This window comes from Actinia tenebrosa, unplaced genomic scaffold (assembly GCF_029948245.1).
Source record: "Actinia tenebrosa isolate PJP-AT-01 unplaced genomic scaffold, QUT_ActTen_1.0 PGA_scaffold2__45_contigs__length_23673736, whole genome shotgun sequence".
Taxonomy (NCBI): Eukaryota; Metazoa; Cnidaria; class Anthozoa; order Actiniaria; family Actiniidae; genus Actinia; species Actinia tenebrosa.
Genome location: NW_028292579.1, coordinates 1,602,110 through 1,625,014, shown reverse-complemented (window position 1 = coordinate 1,625,014; position 22,905 = coordinate 1,602,110). Strand labels below are relative to the sequence as shown.

The 22,905-nt window shown below is 36.4% G+C and overlaps 1 protein-coding gene across 1 annotated transcript; it reads right to left on the bottom strand.

The window, feature by feature from the left end:
- Positions 1-836: 836 nt before the first annotated feature.
- LOC116297403 (katanin p80 WD40 repeat-containing subunit B1) lies at positions 837-22,774 on the bottom strand. The gene is made up of 24 exons (XM_031705624.2): positions 22,526-22,774; positions 20,759-20,889; positions 19,978-20,095; positions 19,268-19,368; positions 18,549-18,590; positions 17,542-17,625; positions 16,502-16,617; positions 15,653-15,724; positions 14,870-14,930; positions 13,916-14,005; positions 13,350-13,403; positions 12,955-13,017; positions 12,224-12,288; positions 11,658-11,714; positions 11,080-11,195; positions 10,630-10,692; positions 9,891-9,961; positions 9,246-9,344; positions 8,406-8,520; positions 7,283-7,368; positions 6,619-6,695; positions 5,851-5,925; positions 4,894-5,013; positions 837-3,550 (listed from the first exon to the last, which is right to left on the bottom strand). The coding sequence occupies exons 1-24, from the start codon at positions 22,557-22,559 to the stop codon at positions 3,418-3,420; spliced, it is 2,043 nt and encodes a 680-aa protein (XP_031561484.2). The 5' UTR covers positions 22,560-22,774; the 3' UTR covers positions 837-3,417.
- Positions 22,775-22,905: the final 131 nt, after the last annotated feature.

The following is a 22,905-nucleotide window of genomic DNA, read 5'->3' as shown; positions in this document are numbered from 1 at the left end:
GTCTCTACAGCTCCCAGCCTGTTGATAACATAGTACAGAGATGTGCAAGTGTGTCATATTCTTTAAAAATTGATTTTTTTTCGCTGAGGAGAAAGAGGAAACACCAGTGAAAAGGAAAGAAGGATAATGATGTAGTTATTATGGTTGTTTAGAGTAGCATGGGTGGCGTATGCTACTAACGCGTCCCTTTTCACCACAGTGGTTCCAAAGGTTCAGGTCACTAGTTCGATTCCTGTGGATACCATATAATGCAAATCCAGTTTGTTTGATGTGTTATTCTCTCCTATGCTACAAAGGTTTTTCTCCGGGTTCTCTAGTTTCTTCCCTCCATGAAAATCAACATGTGAGTTGAGCGTTATGTACATAGAATATTGAATGTAAAGGCATTGTGGATGGGTCAAAAGTGTCCCAATTAGTGCAAGAGCACTAGAAAGTCTAGACACCTAAATAATGAGATTTTTTATTCATAGTATACAAATTGACTTTGTAAAAATTTTTGTGTAAAAAATTTTTTTTCGATGTAATAAAAATAAGAGTATTTCTGTGAGTTAAATAGTTGTATGCATAGAATCTAACAAAAAAAAAAAAAAAAAAAAAGAAGAAGAAAAGAACAGAAAATCTAGACTTAACTTCAATACCAAAAGTTTGATGAACAAATCTCACACACAAAAAAAGGTAATCTACTGAGATTTAACTTCAATACCCCAAGTTCGATTAACAAATCTTACACACACACACACACAAAATTCACTGAGACTTAACTTCAATACCCCAAGTTCGATTAACAAATCTCACACGAAAATTACAATCTACTGAGAAAAAGGCCACACAGAAAATTAAGAACTAAACACAAACTTTATTCATTAGTAAATACATTTTGTCATAAATTAAAGGTATGCTAAAAATGTTTTTTCACAAATAAAGACATTGTGACAAAGAAAACTTCAGCACAACATGCAAAAGTATGACCAACGATAATAAATTTTATTACACTTTTAGGGTTGATATCAGTGTGATAAAGCTGTGAATAAAAACCACATCAGTGAAGTGATACGATATCGCTTCATGGTGAACTGAAAAGTTTGTCATTTTATCGACCCTAAATGGGTAATACATGAATTATTACATGTTAAGAGCTTGATACCATTTTTATTCACTCCTTTTCCATATGATATCACTTAATTGCTCGCAGACTTACTTGTTCGCAATCCCAGGGAGGGGGACTCTGAGGAAAAAGTACCAGGGATGCTCGTCGTATCTCTTAGGGGTAAAAATTCGCGATTTGGTATCTTTTAGGGTGTTAAATGCGAATTTTTGAAAATCAGCATTTACTGGTATCTATTAGGGTGTCGGAAAAGGAGAGAAGCGCGCATCGATATGGCTTATCCTAGGTGCTTTTTACGCCCTTTTTTAAAGACTTCCGGTATCTTTTAGGGGTCTTTTTGAAAATTTCCCACGGGCATCCCTGGTACTTTTTTCATGGATTCCCCCCGGGTTCGCAATATCATATGGAAACTCGTGAATAAAAATGATATCAAGCTCTTAACATGTGATATTCTCATATATTCCCACACTTTTATTCACAGGCTTGTGAATGTAAAACTGACACAATACGAAGCTGGCTGGTTTTATCAAATAAGGGGTATATTATAGAGGTTATGTACATCACGTGATGGCAGCCATGTTAGATGGCAGGAACAATACAATTGTTTTACATGAGAGAGAATTCAATTCATGGAATCAACGGGATTTTATTGTTCTGCCATCTAACTACAGGCACTCCAAGCTATATATACCTCTATATTAAACTCCCTTGTCAGCAAAAAGCCTGCACGTATAAAAATACATTAAATATGGTCATACTCTTGAACACCGTGCTGTAAATGTTGACTGTCGTTAAATTGCACAGTTTTCAGTGGAATTGCTAACAAGTAGCATTAGAAAACTGCAATCAAATTATTGATCTCCGTATCATATACCATAACTCGCAAGGTGTGATATTATATCTAAGGCATTCACTTCATGGACATAACTCAACTTTGCACACGAATAGTTTAAAAATAATTATAACATTGATGGCACAATTTATCTATTTACAGTGGCTGAAGTAAGATATTCCAACAACAACAATTTATTGTCATATCGTGAGTGTTACAGCTGTTTGCGTTACTACACGGCCACCCCTGACACAAATTGAGTCATGTAGTTTGTAATAGACTGCCATCAATCATTCATGTTGATGCCATTTATACACGTTTGGATCAGTGAGTTGGCTTTTCTATCAAGCTTTCTTAGTCAGATATCACGAAGGAAAGTTCAGAAAGCGATTGCAAAGAGTTTGAGTACATCCAAGTAGAATGAGGTGTTTGATTGACGGCAGTCTATTGCAAACTACACGACGCGATTTGTGTCTGGGGTGGCCGCGTAGTAATGCAAACGGTGGTAAAGAAGAGTTGCAACGAATCGGTAAGTTTTTCTTACATTAATGCTGATGATGCAAGAAAAGAACAGACTATAAGGACGTCTATTTCTATAGACCTCATACTGTGTCATTCCCTTGAGTATTATTCCTTTTGTAACTTAGTTGAAAAATAAACCTATTCTTATTGGAATTATGAGCCATGAAGTTTGAAAAGCCAAAATAAGTTACTGATTACTCCACGATTGTACCCTATTTGGTAAATAATAAGACGTAATCCCACGGATTTAAAAAAATTTTAATTAGTTTATCAAAACTATCATCAAATGAGGATTTATTGGTAAATAAGTGTGTGATTTTTACCTTCACTCACAACATGCGGTTTATACACTAGGGTCAAGTTATTGTCTAACAATATCATTGTCATGTTGTCGGCAAAGTTTTTAAATAATCATTAACCATTATTACTGGCATTATTTATCATAGGATGTCAGCGGCATTCAAAACAGCCATGTCCTTGGCAATTAAACTGGAATTCGTGTCCTACCTACTAAATGATGTGTTACATGAGACGATTCTCAACGACTATATTTTTTTGTGCAACAATGTTGCACAAAATTCGTTCTCATGTAACATAGCACGTGGTTACGATTTTGTGCAGCAACATGTTGCAGGTTTTTGAATGGCCTTCAAAACTCCCAACATTGTTAACACTGATTTGTGTTGCTGTGCGCGCCATGTTACAAGAGGACAACTTTTAACGCAACAATGTTGGGGTAAAAATAGTCTCATGTAACATCACCTAAATGCAAGCTAGAGCTATCATACCTCCAATGGAATTTTCATTCATGTATCTAAAACACAATCTTATTCTATCTGACCTTAAATTCTTGGACCACTTCACTTGCCTTCCTGCCTGGAAAAGAGGAGGCGCCTTCCTGGAAATGGTGACCCAGGGTTTTCTGGCCCATCAACTGGTACCAATGCTTTATTTACAGTTAATCAAGGATAGTAAAAGCCAGTGACAGCTCCCTGAAAAGACTTCCCATTTTACCAGAAACAGCTGTTTTGCTTGATATTACACTTCGAATAGCCATCAGGTGTGAATGGCATGTTTGACACTTTTGGTATCTAGGAGAGAACAGAAACATTTTCAGTAGATTGTTACACAATTATTAGTTATGTAACTAAAAAAGAAATTACATAAGAAATATCGGCTTTAAAGCCTTGGACCTACAGCTGTAATAGACAACTTTTAAGCAATATATACAGTATGAGTGGCCGTGTTGTATCAGATATACAAACACGACGCGTAGCCGAGTGATTGTATATCTGATACAACACAGACACGAATACTGTATATGACTTATCAAACGTCTAGGTTAGTTCCTTTGTGTTTCACTAAAATTTTCAAAATTAACGTGAATTTGGCCAAGAAAATCCAACTTAAAGTTTATGCAAATTAACAGTTTTGTATCAGATTTACAACACTCTTCACAGTCGTGATTTTTGTTGTGTTTTCCTCATGAATTATTCCTGAGTTTGATAAAGTAAATTACTAATTTACTCAATATACTCGATAAAACTCTCCTGCTTGTTTATTAAACATTACATAGTTAAGACGTCATATAACGATGGATAAAGTTGACAAATGGGATTCCATACCATTCTGTTTAATTAATGGAGCAGAATGGTTTGAAACCTATTGTTCTATATTTTTGTTGCAAAACTCACTGGAAGACTCGCAGCTCAGTAAATGTTCCTCAATAATCACCTCGACTGAGGTGACTAATAGCAGATATCGGAGTTACACTCTATTGCCTTCAGACAATTGTTGCATTTGGGTCACTTTCTATACATTTCATTGTATTGACCCAAATGCCTAGACTTAAAACAATTGTTTGAAGGCAACAGAGTGTAACTCTTATATCTGCCATTATTAGATATTCTTAAACCTGTGCTTGGAAAGCACGCACGCATGCATGGTACACAAAATTATAAAATAACTGTTATAAATCTCGCATTCTTATTGGTTGGGAGCGCATGCTTCATGAGAGCACACTGTACAGCATGCACATGTCCTTGTATTTTATAAAAGAAAAAAAAACTTGCTCACTGTACTGTGTGGAGTTATAAAGCACTTGGGGATTGGCAAAACACTCATGAATTGTCAAGAAGCACTCTGTTACTCGTCATGCTTCTCCTAACACTTCTCTCGTGTTCTACCTAGCCCCGTTTATACTGGCGATTTTTGCGGCGATTTCTGTGGCAATTTTCAGAAATACGAAATCTCTTGTCTCATCCTTCAAAACAGACATTCGTCTAGGAAAATCTTGGCATCCTGAAAAAAACTTTACGAGTAAATTCTTTACCATTATTTATTATGGACAAAATCGCTAGTGTAAACCGGGCTTAACAGCACAGAGCATGTGTGCACATTTTCTATTTCTTCAATAATTCATATTGATTCTCACCTCTCTTCTCTAACAAGATCAACACCTATAGAAACAGGTGGTGCACACATGTTGCTCTTGATAACTGGAGCAAAGTTCTTCAGGACGAGCTTCAGTGCTGATGCCGCTGCTTGTACATAGCTACAAATGGAATATCAAACTTATAGTCATGAGGACTAAATGACTCTTCATTGCTAAGCACTGATCGAGTCACAAGGGTGGATCCAGCCAAAATTTTAGGGGAGGGCTAATTGAGTTTGGGGGGGGGGGGGGGCTAATTGAGTTTCTTCTGTCAACACAATGGAAAACAATATAAAAAAGCATCGTTTTTGTTCTGCTGAAGGGGGGCCTTCAGCCCCCCTTTGCCCCCCTGGATCTGCCCTTGAGTCAGACTCTTGCAAGATGTTAATGGACAACAGAATTCTGACATTAAATTTATATTGTGTAGTTCCAGAACTTATCCATACCCCCCCCCCCCCCCCACCAAGGAATTTTTTTAAAGATCCCCCACTCCTACCCCCAGAAATTCAAAATTTTCTTCCATACAAACTCTGTAATTTTTGTTCTTTATCTGACCCCCCTCCTCCCCAGAATTTCCAAATTCCTCTGTGGGTGGAATATGGATAATTTCTGGAACTACACATTAGTACCATTATCGTTAAAGTGCAACCCTTGGAGTTTGATGTTTGCCAACACAATATACTCTAGCACAATATTGTGAGAGAAATAATTTTGGACTGAATCAAAGATTTTAGAGGATTTCAGGATTGAAATATTTAATTCAGTCCAAATCAAAAGTTCATTGATTGACAGTCGTCAAAATGCTAGTTGGCAGCAAACTTTTGTGGGTTGCACTTCAACGATAATTATAAATAGTGAATGTTTGAAGTTGAATTTATTTCTTAAATTGATGAAGATTAAATTATTATTATTAAATAATTATCTTGGAGTACAATCAGCAGATTTAACGATTCATACCTTTCATATTTACTAATAAATAAGTCTTTTAATTCAGGTAAAATAAGGATGCAGATTCCAAGATTCCAAAGAGATCTGCAAAAAAAATTACCACCATTAACATTATTGATAATAATACTTATTATTTACAATACTTAATAATATTGATAATAATTAATATTGTCGATAACAATCAATATTATCCATAATAATTAATATCGATAATAATATTAATGGTAAAGGGTGGCATAGGTGGCCTATGCTGCTAATGCCTTGATCTCTCACCAATGCTAAGTTTGTCGCACGATGCCTGCTTTCAAATCCACTCGTCCAAGAGAAAGTTTAGTTTGCTTGATGTGTTGTTCTCTCCTATGCTACAAGGATTTTTCTCAAAGTTCTCTGGTTTTCTTCCCTCCATAAAAATCAACATGTGAGTCCACAGAAGTGTGTATAGAATATTAAAATGCAGAGGTAGTGTGTGTGTGGAAAACAGCTTCCCCAATTAGTGCAAAAGCACTAGAATGGGTTATTAATGCATTTGCATACTATAAATCACAGGCTTTTGTATATTAAACCAACAAATTTCGATGGCTAAGCTGCCTTGTTTTACCAAATAAGGCATGTAAAAGCTCATTTGGCAGCGAAAATCCAGTGCACATTGTGCTATGGACGTTGATTGTATTATTGCCCTATTTTTTTTGATAGCATGTTACTTAGCCCTACTGTACCGCACCCCAACCATGACCATGAAATTTACTGTTTATTAAAACTAAATGACAAACAACTTACTGTTTAAGGCAGAGTACATTGAGTACATCCACAAAGATTGCTGGATCATTCATGTTAACTGCTGTTTGTACTGCTGTCTGAAGAGAACAATGATAAAGGAGATATTTTACTGTTATAACCTTGGGAGTAATGTTTTTCCATTTCTGACCATGTGTCATTCCCTAGAGTATCATTTCTTTGTTTAACGGTTGGACATGAGAAGATACATGAAAATTGATATGAATACAACTCAAACAAAGAATCTTATTTTCAAGAGAATGACACATGGTCTGAAAAGGGGAATCTTTGTATCCATATTCAGTGTATTCTCACGAGCAGCTGATAAACAAAGAAATGATACTCTAGAGAATGACACATGGTCTGAGATGGGAAAACATTACCCCCAAGGTATATTAAAAGAGGTGTATTGTCAAAATGAACACCAGCCAAAATAAAAAGACTGCCAACCAGCTGATACAAAATAGTGCCGTGTAACCTGTAGTAGGTATTAAACACCTAACTATGCCATCCCCGTCCCAATAATCTATAGGAATTATTAACCCAACCAAAAATCCCTGGCATGTTGACAATAACAAAAATAATAAATATACTAACTTACGGAAGAAAGAAATATAAATATGTAAATATTTCTATTTGACTATGCTGTTTTATGCAGAAAACTCACTTTTGTTTCACCATCAACCCAATAACGATTAATGACGGACAGGTTCTTCTGTCTTGCCGACATGATACTACAGATAGATGCATGGCCTGTGATGATTGAACAATTATATGAAAATAATAAGATCATTTTGAATTTGAATTAGATCGTTCTTACGTCCCCTTGTCCAAAGAAAATCCAGAGAAAACAAGTATATGGCTTCAAGTTCGACAAAGAAATTAAGGGTGCTGCACTTGCATCTCTCATGGTTAATTCCTGGACTATTTGGCTTCAAATGTATCAGAGATTGTCAGTCACGTGTCTCCCTTGATTAGAGGGTTACTTCACTGGTTTTATGACCACTTTCTTTTTTAAGCAAAATAAATTCCAATTTGATCTGTGAGGTAGTCTTGCTCTGACTTTGATCAGCCCAGAGGTTGTCTCAGGGTTCAATCTGTGAGGTAGTCTTGCTCTGACTTTGATCAGCCCAGAGGTTGTTTCAGGGTTCAATCTGTGAGTTAGCCATGCCCTGACTTAGATCAGCCCAGAGGTTGTCTCAGGGTTCAATCTGTGATTTAGTCATGCCCCGACTTAGATCAGCCCAGAGGTTGTTTCAGGGTTTGATCTGTGAGTTAGCTGTTCCCTGACTTAGATCAGCCCAGAGGTTGTCTCAGGGTTCAATCTGTGATTTAGGCATGCCCTGACTTTGATCAGCCCAGAGGTTGTCTCAGGGTTCAATCTGTGAGGTAGTCGTGCCCTGACTTAGATCAGCCCAGAGGTTGTCTCAGGGTTCAATCTGTGATTTAGTCATGCCCTGACTTAGATCAGCCCAGAGGTTGTTTCAGGGTTTGATCTGTGAGTTAGCTGTTCCCTGACTTAGATCAGCCCAGAGGTTGTTTGAGGGTTCTATCTGTGAGTTAGCCATGCCCTGGCTTAGATCAGCCCAGAGGTTGTTTCAGGGTTTGATCTGCCCTGCCCCAACTTGGATCACCCCAGCATTTGTTTCAATGTTTGATAAAAGAGATGTCAAACAGTTTTGGTTGATAAATTTTGAATTAAAGAAGTGAGTCAAACCAAACACTTTAACAATAATTAATTCGATAAAACATGAAGACAGTATTAATAATAACGAATACTTTTTACTTACTCTTGTTGAGCATGTCCAGGCATTCTGCCTCAGATATTTTTGGTTCCGGAGGAATAAACTTATTATCATCATAGGGTACATCTATTGGCATTTCAGGTGTGATCACAGCTTGAGACTAAGAAACATTAAAAAACGATTATAGTAGGAGTAGCTCAGTTAGTGCGTAGCCTTCAGATCTAGAGGTTCAGGGTTGAATCCTCAGGATCTCTACGTCTGCCCATGAATACCCTCTGTTCTGCGCAGCTTTAGCTTTAAATAACCGTAATAAGGAGCACTGATAGTATGAGGGGGTAAAGTGTGTGCCTTCAAGCACCTTATACATGAACCCTGGGCTCGAGAGAATTGGGCAACCACTCACCAAGTTATCAAAATAAAAATGAAGCTTTACCTTTTTAATATATAAAATAAAAAATTTACAGATTTGCAAAGCGAGGCAGTGTTTCTTGATTACAGACCCATTTACAGTGGCGTAGTAAAACTTTGCCCACAGGGGGGGGGGGGGGGCAATGTACCATTTTCCCACCACACAGAGGGGAGGGGCAATGTGCCGTGTTCATGCCACCACACACGTAGGCATTTTATGTTTATAGTGTCCCACCTTATCCACAGGAATTCTGCATGACAATGAAATTGTGTGCCCAGATACAAGGTACAGAACAGTAACTTGTAGTATCAAAAGAGAAATATATACTATAAAATATTTAGATAATCAAATAATCTTTCACAAAAAAAGAAAAAAGCATATGAATTTTAGTCTTTTAAGTCACATTTTTTTGGGGGGGAGGGGACAGTCCCCCCCAGCGCCCTTGATATGCTGTGAATTAGCTACTGTTAACATACCGGTAGAAAGTCTGACATGTGCAGACCTGCTGGCTTGTCTCTCTCTGACGGCACAATGTTTTTGGTCTGGGTCAAAGCAACTGGCTCAGGTTGACTGGGCTATGCACATAGCAAACAAATAAGATTAATAATATCATTAAGGAATATCAAACAGTGTTCCGTTTGAGATATTCTGATCTCATAACATACTTGTCATACCAAACACTAGGTCTAGTAATGGGATCTGAATGTGCCAACGAAGTAATAAAGTTGAGAAATTGAAAGGGAGTGTTTTAAAAGTGAGGAAATTTTATACATTCAAAGTTAATTGATCATCTAGATTTTTTCTATAAAAGTATGTATGATGTTGCGCCACATCATTGGAAGAAATTGTGTGTAGTTCAAGTTATTAACCAATAAGAGATAGCTGATCCCACGCCTAAAAACGACACAGACCTTAAAAGATATATTGAAGATATATTTACACAAAAACTAGTTTAACAGTTTTTCAAAACCAGTACCAAAACAATGCACACTACCTTTTATGGAGTGTACTCTAAGAAAACCTTTTTAGAACAAAAGAAATGATGTACTTCTGTAACAAACTCAAAAATCCTCTACGTTTGCCAACTTCATTGGCAATTTATAAAATATTGAATGTTTTACCTTCGTAGGTTCTGGCATGATGGGTACTCTGCTGATAGGTGTAGGTGCTGGAGCAGGCGTAGGTGCTGGGGCTGAAAAGTAGTGGCATCCAGTTAACTTGGAAGCAAGTAACTTATTTATTTAGAAAGGAAGGGAAAAGGGAAAACATCAAGAAAGCAAATAAAGGGGTTTAAGTTAAAAGAATGATCAGAGAAAGTCATTACAATTGCTCTAATTCACTATGACGTCACATCAACACAATCTTCAACAATCTATCATTTAAACACAAAGGATCATGGTCGTTGGAAACCCCTGGGAGCATGGAGACCAGGAAGAAGAGGAAAGGATGTTAACTAAAAGTGCTGACACACAGTAGAACATTGCATGCAACATTGCACGCAACAGGACTGTTGCAGCTTGTGTCTACACCTGAAAATTGTTTGCACGAACAAATCTGAAGTTGAATCGCGCTCTACTCTGGCAACACTGCTCGCAACAAATTTCATCATGAGAACATGGCTGCAACATCACCTGCAACATTTTGAAATTTCCAGCCAATCAGCTTGCACCAAATTTATAACCGCTGACCAAATATCTTAACATAACAGGCTGACACAAGTGATGTTGCATAATTTTGTTGCAATGTGTGTCACCCCGATTCAAATTTGTTGCATGCAATGTTGTGTGCAATGTTGCACCGTGTGTCAGCGCCTTAAAGGTAGGAGCATACCTAGGAGCTTTTTAGTTTAGTTCTATTTACCTGGCGTATCATCAATTGGTGCTTGGAACGGTTCGTGTTTCTTTTTTGGTTTCGGCGATCGATCTACATGGATGCACAAGTTAATGTTAACTAATAACACTGCTGTTAATATTATCATTATTTCATTCAGTTAATAACACTGTGATCCTAGGCTACAAGCCATCTGTACTGATTTAATTTCATTTAAGAGTTACTGTGCTACACGCTGTAATGTGAGCAGCAGTGTGAAAGTTTTTGATTTCTTTTTGACATCTTTTTGACAACTTTTTGATAACTTTAATTTGTGATTTTTGCTACTACCTAATTAGGTAACTGGGCTTCACTTTGATGTTTCTTTGTTAGAGTTGTACCTATATTCATGTGCCTTCTCGTGTACAACTTTTAAACAAAGAAATGATTCTCTAGGGAATGACACATGGTCTGCAAATGGCAAAGCATTAAGTGGATTACCTAGCTTTGTTCTGGCTTGAAATACTGCTTCCATGTTATCTTCATCGGCTCCTTCTTTTTCCTCTGGTTCTTCTGGTGGTTCTTCTTTTACTATTGGAGGGCTGGGACGTGATGACCTAAGACAATATACATCATATTAAGGTGGTTCCAGGGGAGGGGAGGGGAAGGGGGGTGTCTATTCACCCCTCTTTTTTTGCACAAAAAACTAAAATGTTTATCCTGATATAACTTTTATTCCATTTAGGGAAAGTACCACAAAGTACCTTTTTATTGGGTGGAGAGGGTGGGGAGTTGTTTGTTTGTGTGTGTTTGTGGGGGGGGGGGGGGGTGGGGTGGGGGGTGGGGTGGGGAAGGGCTTCAAAGGGTTAGGGCATTGAGTAAAATTTTTAACTTTTGTAGAGGGCTAAAACTATGAAAACAAGGTTAAAAATTGCAATAAAAACAGTTTCAAGCCGGCGCGTGATTTGCTGATGCAATTGATTGGTTTATCCTTCTATCTCCCTCAGCTCTAGATCAATCAAAAAGCGATAAAATTCACCAATGAGTTAAAAATTTCAGTCTTTGTACTGGTGACTTACTTAGTTTTTGTTGATGTTGTTTGTGGCCGTTCTGTGTTAAAGGCTCGTCTGGGAGGACTACAATATTAAAAGTACTGACATTAAAGATGTTTTCTCACCCAGATTTGTTTCAGTAGCTCATAGAGCTTTACTTGACTTATTACTGCAATTTTCATAAACATACAAACTCTGTGTCTCTGAGTTGCACGCTGAAATTTGTTTTTTCACTGCCGTCAGTCAAAAATATGAAAGGTAACGACTGATTAATTTCAGCGTGCAACTCAGACAGATTTTGCATGTTTATGAAAATTGCAGTTATATAAAACTTGGGACTAAATTTTTTTTCCATTTCACATCAAGTCTCATTCTCTTGAGAATTAAGATCCTTTGTTTGAGTTGTATCCATATTCATGTGTCTTCTCATGTGTAGCCGTTAAACAACGTAATGATACTCTAGGGAATGACACATGGTCTGAAATGGTCAAAACATTACACCCAAGGGGTCTATAGGTGATGTCAGTGAGAACTTTGCTATGCCATAATTCTAAAATAATGACAGTATTTAATAAAAGTGTGAATAAACATACGTTTTTGTGGATGGGGCTTTGACCAGTACTTGCTCAATAACAGGAGCACTCTCTCTTTGGACCTCCTGGAATAGAATTGGGTAGATATTGGGAGACAATTTTGGCAGAGAATACAGAGATGCCAGATATTACTGGTATTACTGGTCTGAATAACTACATGATAATATAGAACTGGGGTGCACAGGAAAATGCTCAGGGGTGGTGGGAAAGGGGGGGAAGGAGCCCAGGGGTGGGGTACTCTGGGGTAAAATCAGTGGGTATGCTTGTGGAAATTTTTCAAAAATATCCCTAAGAGATTCTGGAAGTCTTCTAAAAATGGCATGATTTAATGATTTCTAGCTCATAAAGAGACACCTTAAAAGATACCAAGGATTGCCCAAATTCTAAATTTCAATTTCAACACCCTAAAAGATACATCAGAAAAACTAAATCTAATGATAGTGAAACATTAAAAAAAAAAATATATATATATATATATATAGTCGCCGAAGTGGGTAAAAATTAAGCATGTCAAGAAATGTTGTTTTGATTTGGATAAACTTCACTCAACCTTGAAAAAAAGAAAAGAAAAACTAAAGCTTCTGCAACAAGAACTAGGGATAGAGATAGCCAAAGCAAGTGTGTGAAGTCACTGAGTATTAAACTATGAAACTTGTTTAAAGTAGGCAGTAGCACACTTACTAGCCAACATACCCACACGCTTGTTCATAATAATCGTCAAAGTTACTTACCCCAACGTAATTCCCTACATCACTCTTTTCTTCATTAGCTTTTGCTATGAGGTTTTCTAAGTGCTGGAGATAGCAGGAATATTATCATTATTTGATATAGTCAAGGTAATGATGTGGTGTTGAATCAGGGACCGCAGAGCCAGGGGGAGCTTTTTGCGCCAAAAATACAAATATGAATAAAAAACGTTTTTTTCCCACTAAAATTTGATTGAGAATATGCTTAATTTTCAAGTGCAAGCCCCCCCTATCCTTTTCAATATGCTCCGCGGTCCCTGTGAATATATAGGATTTGACGAATACATCTAATCCACTGTTTTCCCATTACAGACCATTACAGACCACATGTCATTCCCTAGTATATGATTTCTATTTGATATAGCAGAAAAGATACATACCCCTAGATCTACTACCCATACTGCCACATTGGACTGGTGGAATCCAGCACCAATCTAAATACAATCAGAATATATAATACATTTATTAACAATTGGACATTAATTTAAGATTATTTGGCTAAACCAATCACAAGAAGGGAAAGGAAACAAAAAAGTGAAGATTGTGTGGTTCCAGAATTTTCCATACCTACCAAATATATATGGAAATTTTAAAAAAAAAGTCCCCCCACCCCTCTGGAATTTCCAACTAATTTCTTCACATTGCAAAAGAGAGGACACGAAAAAATGGTACAAATGTTTTTAAATTGTAGTAATTATTTTCTTATTTTTCACTTCATAAGCTAGTGAAGAAAATTGAAGAACATTTTCAGAGCACAGCACCTTCATAATCATAAAATTTTCATAAAAGTAGTTTTAAAGTGTATATCAAGGAAAAAAATTACATATGTTCTTATATGATTTCTGAGCCCATCCCACACGGCTTACTTTCTCATCTCTCATGTTCACATAAGTGATTTTGAAAATAAATTTTTGTCCTTGATATACTCTTTAACAATTCTACATACCAACTGGTTTGAGACAAGTGAAAAATCTGCAACTTTCCCCCAACCAAGAGCAAAGCTTTCATAACATCTGACAGGTTCCCAGCCATATATCTAAGGGTTAAGAATAAATTTAAGAATTTGTGACCTTTTATATTGGTTCACTAGTCACACACAAAGCAATGAAATTATTGATAACTCATAGATTTCCAGTGTATGCAGGCTTAGCCTCGAATCCAGGAGTAGCTTGTTTTGTTATTCTAATTTCTGCTTTTGTTTACCGACCTCAGGAGTGAGGCTAAGCCTGCATACACTGGAGTTTTGAGAGTAGTAAATAGAGGCTGCAAGGTATTTCAGAGGAAAATAATAGATGCCCTTCACTTCTATGGGGACAATTGGCTTACAGCGCGACTACTTTAACCAATGCCACCTAGACAAACTGTTAACTAAAGGTAATCACAAAGTGATCACATCAAGTGATGCAAATTAGTACAAGTTCATGGACGAATGATCGGTTGTCAAGAAGCTAGATCGTAAGCAAGGAACATTTTTCATCTTTCTCAGTCAAAATCACCAAAACTAAATTGCAAAGATCAATATTTGGACTAAAAGAAGCTGTTTGGTGATATTTTTGTTTCAATAGGATGTTTACATGATGGCGTCATTTGACTCCCACTACCATAATGCTTCACGAATTTTCTTTTTTATTTAGATTTGTATTCCCTTATGAGAATAGTAAGACATTTGGTGCTAATTAACTGAACAAATGAAAGTGTGTGCAAGGGAGTCAATGACGCCATCATGCAAACGTCCTATTAAACAAAGTTTGAAATTTACCTAAAAAAGTCACTTAGGCCGTTTTCGCATGTAGCCCTTCAATTATAGAATGAAAACAACACATTCCAATTTTGGGTAGTAGAGAGAAAAACCCATGATTTTTGTTATAATATCATCTGTGATTTCTGTGAGTTGACTTACCTTAAGAGAATCTTGTGCACCACTGAACAAAGCAATCCCCTCCGAGTGAAAATCTATACATCTGTTTAAAAAAAGAGAACTTGTCTTATGGCTTTATTTATACCATCAGAAATGAAAAATACAAATTATTCGTTGCAAAATTTACAATAAAGGATTAAATGTACAATATTCCTATATAAAGCGTACCCTTAATTTAATACCAAATTTCTGGCTGGCACTGAGTATTAAGGGTGCTTTCCATTAGGTCGAACCAAGCAATCCAAACAGCCAGTTCTCAAATGGTACGCTTTAGTTCTCATTGAGTTTTGAGACCTTGGCTAACCAGTTCTAAAGAACTGACGCATACCATTTGAGAATGGACTGGTAGGCTAGACCTGATGGAAAATGCCTTAAGTATTAATATTAGTAACCATGGACGAATTTAGGGGTAGGCCCAAGGGGTTGTGGCCGCCCTTTTATTTTGGTTAGTCGTCGAGGTTCCTCTAATAACGAAATTTCCCACCCCCTTTCTTTGAATTATAGCAGTTCCTCTAATGCTGAAGTTTTCTAGCCCCTCTTTCTCTGATTCATAGAGGTTCCTCTAACACCAGGTTTTGCAGTCCCCCTTCGTATAATTCCTGGATTCGCCCCTGATAACATGGGTCTGTGATCCAAAAACTCTTCAACCAGAGAGAAAATGGATGGATTGTTGACCAAACTCATCCCATGGTTACCATGGTGATACACACCCTTTGCCATAAATGTAACAGCATAACAATTGCAAGTGATTGACAAGTTGCTCACCTGACGGGACATGTTTCTACATCAGTGCTCGATACAAGCTGGAATGTCTCCAGATCCCAGAATTTAACAGTTCTGTAAAAAAAAAAAAAAGAAAGTCAAATTGACCTCAAGTGTCAATCTTTCAAGAAAGAAAAAGAAAACCTCTTGAGAAGTATTGAGTAACATCAATAGACCTCTTTACCATACTACTTACGTCAATCAAGGCGTTTCCATGAGATTCTATAGGCACGTGCCATTATAGCTTGGTGTTTTCCGACAATATTATGGATATACCTTGTGATTGACGTCCACCAAAACCTTCTTTGTCGGGACAGAAACAATTGCTAGGGGGCATGTGCGATTGAGAATGGCTGTAAACCAAAATTTCTCAACTGCAAGTGGCTCCCAGAATATTTCCACTATCTGGTTTTCATAGTCATAATTGAGTCATACTATCCTCATATACTTCAATAGACCCTTTTCGAGTTCCAAATTACCGCTGTGTTTCTTGATTACAGACTCATTTACTCAGGCTTAGCCTCGAATCAGTGTCTAATTAATTGCAAATACCAACCGTGATAAAGTAAAGAATGCACAACTTCAACAATACAAACACTTTGAAACTTGAAGGACCTTGACTGGAACATGTGAATATTCTTCACAAAATCGAGGCTAACCCTGTGTAAATGAGTCTGTAATCAAGAAACACAGCAGTAATTTGGAACTCGAAAAGGGTCTATTGGGTAGTTTTCTCTAAGATTTTTAATTTTATTCCATCCCTGATGATGGACCCCAAAAGCTTGGATATTAAAAATCTCAAATTACATGAAGAAGAAATGTTTTGACTGTGATAAATAATAGAGTGCTTACCTGTCATTGCTCCCAGTTGCCAACAAGAACTCTTTAGGATGAAATTCCGCACAGTTAACTGGCCCAGAATGTAGTTTAAAATCATTTATTAGCTTCCCAGCAGTAAGATCCCATATCTAGTAGTAATGATCAAAAGATTGAGTCAAAGTTAAATCCATTGGGAAATACACCAGTTTCACATTCAATGCATACTGCTGTTTTTGAAGACTACAGACTCATTTGCACAGGCTTAGCCTTGTTTATAAGTCAGCTATTCACAGATACCATTAAAAGTCCGTGGGATTTCAAAACATTGGTATTGTTCAAGCTGCACATTCTTTACATTAAAGTTGACATTTTGCAAATGATTTACTCTTAAGGGAGGCTAAGCCTGCGGAGATGCGTCTTCAGTCTTGAAACGCAGCTGTATTTACAGAATGAGAAAAGGGACTATTCAAAGCTACATCTCATAAGCCTACACAATCAGAATCTTATCGAGGTTTTTAAGATGTCACTCTATCAAAAAATTTTATTTTTTCATTTTATCAGAAAAAAGAGTTTACAGTGAAATTGCTCATATACACATAAAGTAAAATAAAGTAAGGTTGTCGGTAATCCAGAGGATATATGAATTCTTGAACTTTACACTTTTTACAAAGAAATGTACAAAATTTGCTGCCAACATACATTTTTTTATGTGAATGGGAATATATATGAAACATATATTTGTACTGCGGTTGTACTGTATCAAATTGAGCTGATCCTTGCAGTATATCAAGCAACTTATGCAGCTGCAAATTGAAAGACTCAGAAAAACTCAGAAAAAATACATTTCTTTGTAAAATTTTTAATGTTTTAAAAGAATAGTATCTTCAATAGTTTATGTGCGATCTTTACAAAACTTTGCGTTTTTACTCATATTGGTATGACAACTTTGATCAAGCAAATTTCTCCACAGCGTTACATCACGGGCAAAACCTTAATAAGAGAGTTTCTGCTACAACCAAAAACAATTATTGATAATATAATAATTATTGGAATAATAATTATAATTCCATTACCTTAGCTGTTCCATCTTCCCCTGAAGACACAATCCATCTACCATCTGGACTAAATCTTAAATTATTTACACAGTCTGTATGACCCTGGTGAGTGAACAAATAGAAAACTTTATAATAACCCTGCTTTGGACTCTTGCTAGTGGACCTGGTATGAGGCTCAGTTAGCAACATGGTTGTGAAACGGGACACAAGAGCCACAACCTAGTAGCAAAGGACCAAAATTACCAACATTTTACTTTAGGCTGTTTTCAAAATGTATGGCAGAAGGGGAGGGGAGGTGAAGTTTAGGGGGATCGGGAAAACTTTTACCAGTAAAATGGGGAGGGGTTCGAAATTTTTTTAAAGAGAATCGGGAGGGATGCAAAATTTTTATAAGAAGCTACCAGAGATTACCCAGGGGGGGATAGTTATTTTTTGGTTGACTTCAAGAGGGGTCTTAAGAATTTTTTTGTCATTTAAAGATTTCACCTGCCCCCCCCCCCCCCCCCCCCCCTTTGCCATGCATTATGAACGCAGCCTTAGGGGTAAAATTCTGACAGGCAATACAAGAAGATTTTGAAATTGCAACATAGCCAGTTGTGAAATTCAGATGGAGAACATGGACACCCCCTACCCCCTAAATTGGACTGTGAAGAAAACATGTTCCTTCACTACTATTGGGGCAATATAGATGAAGTTAAACCAAGTTTAGATAGAGTGCACGCACTAAACCCGTGAAACAAATACTAACTTTTAGTACTAAATGGTGATAAATAAACAATAGAAAACAAAGGATTCCGTATGAAATAGTACTAATTAGTACTAATTAATGTTCACGGATTTAGTGCGTGCACTCTATAGTTTAACTAAGTTTCAGGTCATTTCCAATTTTCATCAATTTTCAGTGCCCCTTTAAGTAAATATTAGTAGAAAACAGTACTTTCTTTCTTTTTACATCATAGAAAGTCTGCTGTTTCTTCTAGTCAAGACTGTCTGGTTTTACAAAGGCTATAAGGAAAAGTCCTTACCTTATACGTAAATATACATCCTTTTCTTCTAACATCCCATAACTAAAGGAATGACAAGAAATCATGAGCCTTATTTGTTGTTAAAGGATATGTTGTTAGCTTTTCCAAAGTTTTGAGGGACACTTCAGTTGACATTTCATGCATCAAGGAATAAAAGAAATTTAAAAAATTAACACAAAAATTTAGTATCAGATCGAGCTGATCCTCACAGTATATCAAGCAGCTTATGCATCTGCAAATTGAAAGACTCAGAAAAAATTCTGAGTCTTGAACGGGATTTGAACCCATGCTCTGGGGATTCCGGTGCCATGCTCTAACCACTGAGCTACCAAGTCTCATATGAGACTTCAAGTACACATTAGGTGGGTTTATCAGCCTGATAGGAAAGATATATATGTGTATGAGAATATATATGAAATATATATTTGTACTGCGGTTGTAATGTATCAAATTGAGCAGATCCTTGCAGTATGCGAAAGAACTTATGCAGCTGCAAATTGAAAGACTCCTATCCCTTTTCCCTATCAGCAAGCGAAAAAGATGCCATATAAGTATTAGAGTGTCTACTAAAACAGCCCCCTGATGCAAGACATTCTGCAACCCTGGAAAGGCAAATATCCTCTAACTTCTCCATGGATTTGGATTACTGACAAAGTCATAAAACGAAGGATAAGAAAGAAACTTTTTTAGCACTCTGTTCTCAGAGTACCTTACTTTACCTTTAAATTTGTATCTAAAGAGCCAGAGGCCACAAAGTCACCATAAGGATGAAAGTCTAGACTTCGTATACTACTTTTATGACCAGTAAGAGTTCTGAGAACTGAAGAAAAGAAAAGAATGAAAAAAATAAACAAAAATTGATTTGTTTCTTCAAGTGTATTTTTCTCAGAAAGAAAAATCCAAGCTCCCGTTGGGATTAAAACCCATGACCTTCTGTTTGCCAAGGCCAAACAAAAAAATAAGTGTGTTTCCTGTTGCATGAGAAAAATAATTGGGGTTGGTAGGTCGGATTTTTTATTTACTGATAAAAAAGTGGAAATTAGCTGCCTAGGAACCCTGTGGTGCATTTGGGAATGAAAAAAATATTATGGTCCGCAAAAATCGGCAAAATTAGGGTCAGTTGTGCAACAGGAAACACTCTTATTTTTTTGTTTAGCTTAATCAGACGCTCTAACCAACGGAGCTACTGGAACTCATGCTGGTGAGAGAATCCATTCTGGAGCTTGGAATTTTTTCCCGAGAAACACAAATCAATTCTTTTTTTAACTACCCAAGCAACAAAAACACCTTAATACTTAAAAAAAAATTATTGGTCTGTAGCTTTGGAAAAATAAAATATGGTGCCTTTCCTACGAAGCAGGAACAAAATTACCAAGAGGGAATAACTTGAAGATATATAGTTTTCCTAAAACAGATCAAGAAAACTTACTTTTTGCCGCCTCAAGATCCCATATTTTCAGGGTTCCTGACTGTGATCCAGCTAAAACAAGGTCCTCACTACCATTAAACTGAACACATTCTATTGGACTAGTGTGACCTGTGAAGCTCTAGATAGAAGAAGAAGAGCAAGAACAACAATAAGATTAATATACAGGTTTTGCTCCATCACGTGCCCATCCCATAATACAGCTTGGGCTGCCTGTGGCTAGATGGCAGAACAATAAAATCCCTTTGCTCTTGGAAATTGAATTCTTTCTCATGTAAAACGATTGTATTGTTCCTGCCATCTAACATGGCTGCCGTCACATGATGATGCAAAACCTCTATTATCTAATAATATATAGTAATATCTAGTAATAGATATATAAGATAGATATGTAAAATAATAACCAGAACATTGTCAGCCAGGACAAATGCACAAAATTATAACAAATGATTTAGACTTTGGATGCCCCAAAACACATATTTCTAAAGAGACACCAATCATGTTTTCTAGCTTTGGAAAACATTTTTTTTTTTTAATTCTACAATAATTCCCACCCCAAATTTATACTTTTGTTGACCATGACTGTTTAGAATGTTTCAGAGTAGGTGGTCATAGCTGGCTGTGATCCGATACAAGAAACAGAAAATAGGTTATTTATAAAAAAAGAAAACGTAGCAGGCGGTCAACTTCAAAGCCATCGCTAAAGCTCTTGTGGCCACCGCTTATAAGCCCTGTTAACTCAGAGTAACTTTAACTATAAACTATGAGATAAATTATTTTTTACCATTATAACATTAGGTTTTCCAATGGCCCACATGTTGACTTTACGATCTTCTCCTCCTGTCACCATTACTCTCCCTGAACTGGACCCCAACGCCAAGCAATTTACATTGGATCCATGTGCAACAAACTCTTCTGTATAAAGAAATGCAATAAAAAACATTATATAAATAAAAAAAAATTAAATATAAAATTAAAAATTAACTTCGTTTATGAAGGATAACATTTGTGACAGAAATTTGACTGATAAACTTGTGGTCCTCTTTTAACGTATCTAGTTAATTAGGGATTTAACTGTCATTAACATGGTTATCCAAGCCATGTAAAGGTCTAGCACTATTACCAACTGAGCTAATGGGGTGGTGGTTGATATATATTATATTATGAGCACAGTTTTAATCCATATTAGGACCAGGGTAAGATATATTTACAGGGTTCATGTTGAGGTATCCACTTGAGATTTGAGAACTATTCAAGGAGTATTCAATGACCCAAAAATGATTTTTCAAGGAGTATGTTCAGCTAACTAAACCATGATTTTACACGGTGGTTGCACATGGCTGACTTTCTGAATCATTTTCAGTACCCCTCGATCATTAAAGGGAAAAAACGTTGATATGGAAACATGATGACTAGATCTATTTCAGACTGAACCTTGCAAGTAACGATCAAAGCAGAAATTCAAGGAGTTCTCAAGGAATTTAGCAAAAATCATTAAAAAAATTAAGTTTTTCAAGTGCACTTGAAAACGTGAATTAAATTCAAGGAGTTTTCAAGGATTTTCAGGAGTAGCACAAACCCTGATTTACAGTGTTCACTATACAGTGTTCAGTAGGTCAAAACTTTCTCTATAAACAGGTGTGTTTTGTTCAAATTCAAAGTGCCAAAAAATTAAGAAAAAAAAAATTCCATAGCAAAAATTTTTACAAGGAATTATTAAGAATTTGAATAATTCATGACAAAATTAACACGCAAAATAAACAATGGTTTCAGCCAAGTGTCATTAATCATTATCCCACATACAGTCGCATTGTACATATATATATCTATTTATAATGGCATTATATCCATGGAGATAGTACACAATCCCATTGGCTAGCTGTGACAAAGATCTAAACACAAAATGGGCCTTAAGGGATGATTTAAAAAAAAAAAAAATCACCGATCGTAGAGGCTCATTTAATATTTGATCAGAAAATTAGGGGATAATTTAGGAGACACTGATTCGTATTTGATAAAATGTGAAGTTGCGCGATTGTACTTACTAAAATATTGACAGAATCCTAAGAAAAATACCTTTAGTCTTACTAAGTAAATAACGATTTAAGAACCCTTTCTAAAGCCTCCACAGCTAAAGAAGGATAGAAAGTAATATTAAAAGATTCAAATTTTTTTTTTTTAAAGTTTATGCGAATATAAAATTAACAGCTTGGAAAACTGGATTATCTCAGTAAACAAAATTAAATTACTTTGCAAGATGTTAAAAAATTTCTAATAATCTATAAATTGCTTATTTAATAATAAAAATAGTTTTATTTTTTTAAAGAGAAACCTTAAAAGTAACAAGGAATAGGATTTGGTCTTCCTGGCAGCGTGATTTCTATAAACCAGGTAGTGAATTTTTTGGCTCGTTATTCGACCACATTAGAAAAGTAAAGCCAAAAATTCCACTTCCAACGACAAAAACAACTACATCCACACCAATATGCCATAGTTTAGAAGCTAAAGTTTCCAATAACGCCTAGAAATAATATAAAAGTTACAGACTTACGGAGTTTCCACGCTCTCTTGTTTGGAGCAGCCATTTTAGCGCCCTCGCGACCGTTGACTTCTAGAAACTTCAAATGCGTCTTTCCTCCAAAAAGTATGCGTGAAACGCTGTCACATAGTTGGCAAGGCTACAAAAGTGGTTCAAGAGTTTCCTTTGACAGGAAAATGTGGGTTTTAAGCCTTTAAAAGGGGTTTAAAATGGCCACGCCGCCCGTCACTCTGACAGCAAAGTTTCTTGTAGCGAAGAAACTGGCGCTCGATGACTGGAAACACAGGAAGCCCACTGAAAATATTTTATTTTTAAAACAGACAAAAAAGGTGCTTAAGCTTTTGTAAATCCTATTAGAAAATTTACACAACCTCTGGAATATCTTTATTTAA

Bases quoted from the DNA above. Each gene is read 5' to 3' on its own strand.
- LOC116297403 (XM_031705624.2), bottom strand. From the start codon at position 22,559: ATGGCTGCTCCAAACAAGAGAGCGTGGAAACTCC. The intron at 20,096-20,758 runs GTAAAAAATAAT...TCTTCTATCTAG, and splicing joins GAAAACCTAATGTTATAATG to AGCTTCACAGGTCACACTAG. The intron at 5,926-6,618 runs GTAAGTTGTTTG...TTTTTTTTGCAG, and splicing joins AATGTACTCTGCCTTAAACA to ATCTCTTTGGAATCTTGGAA.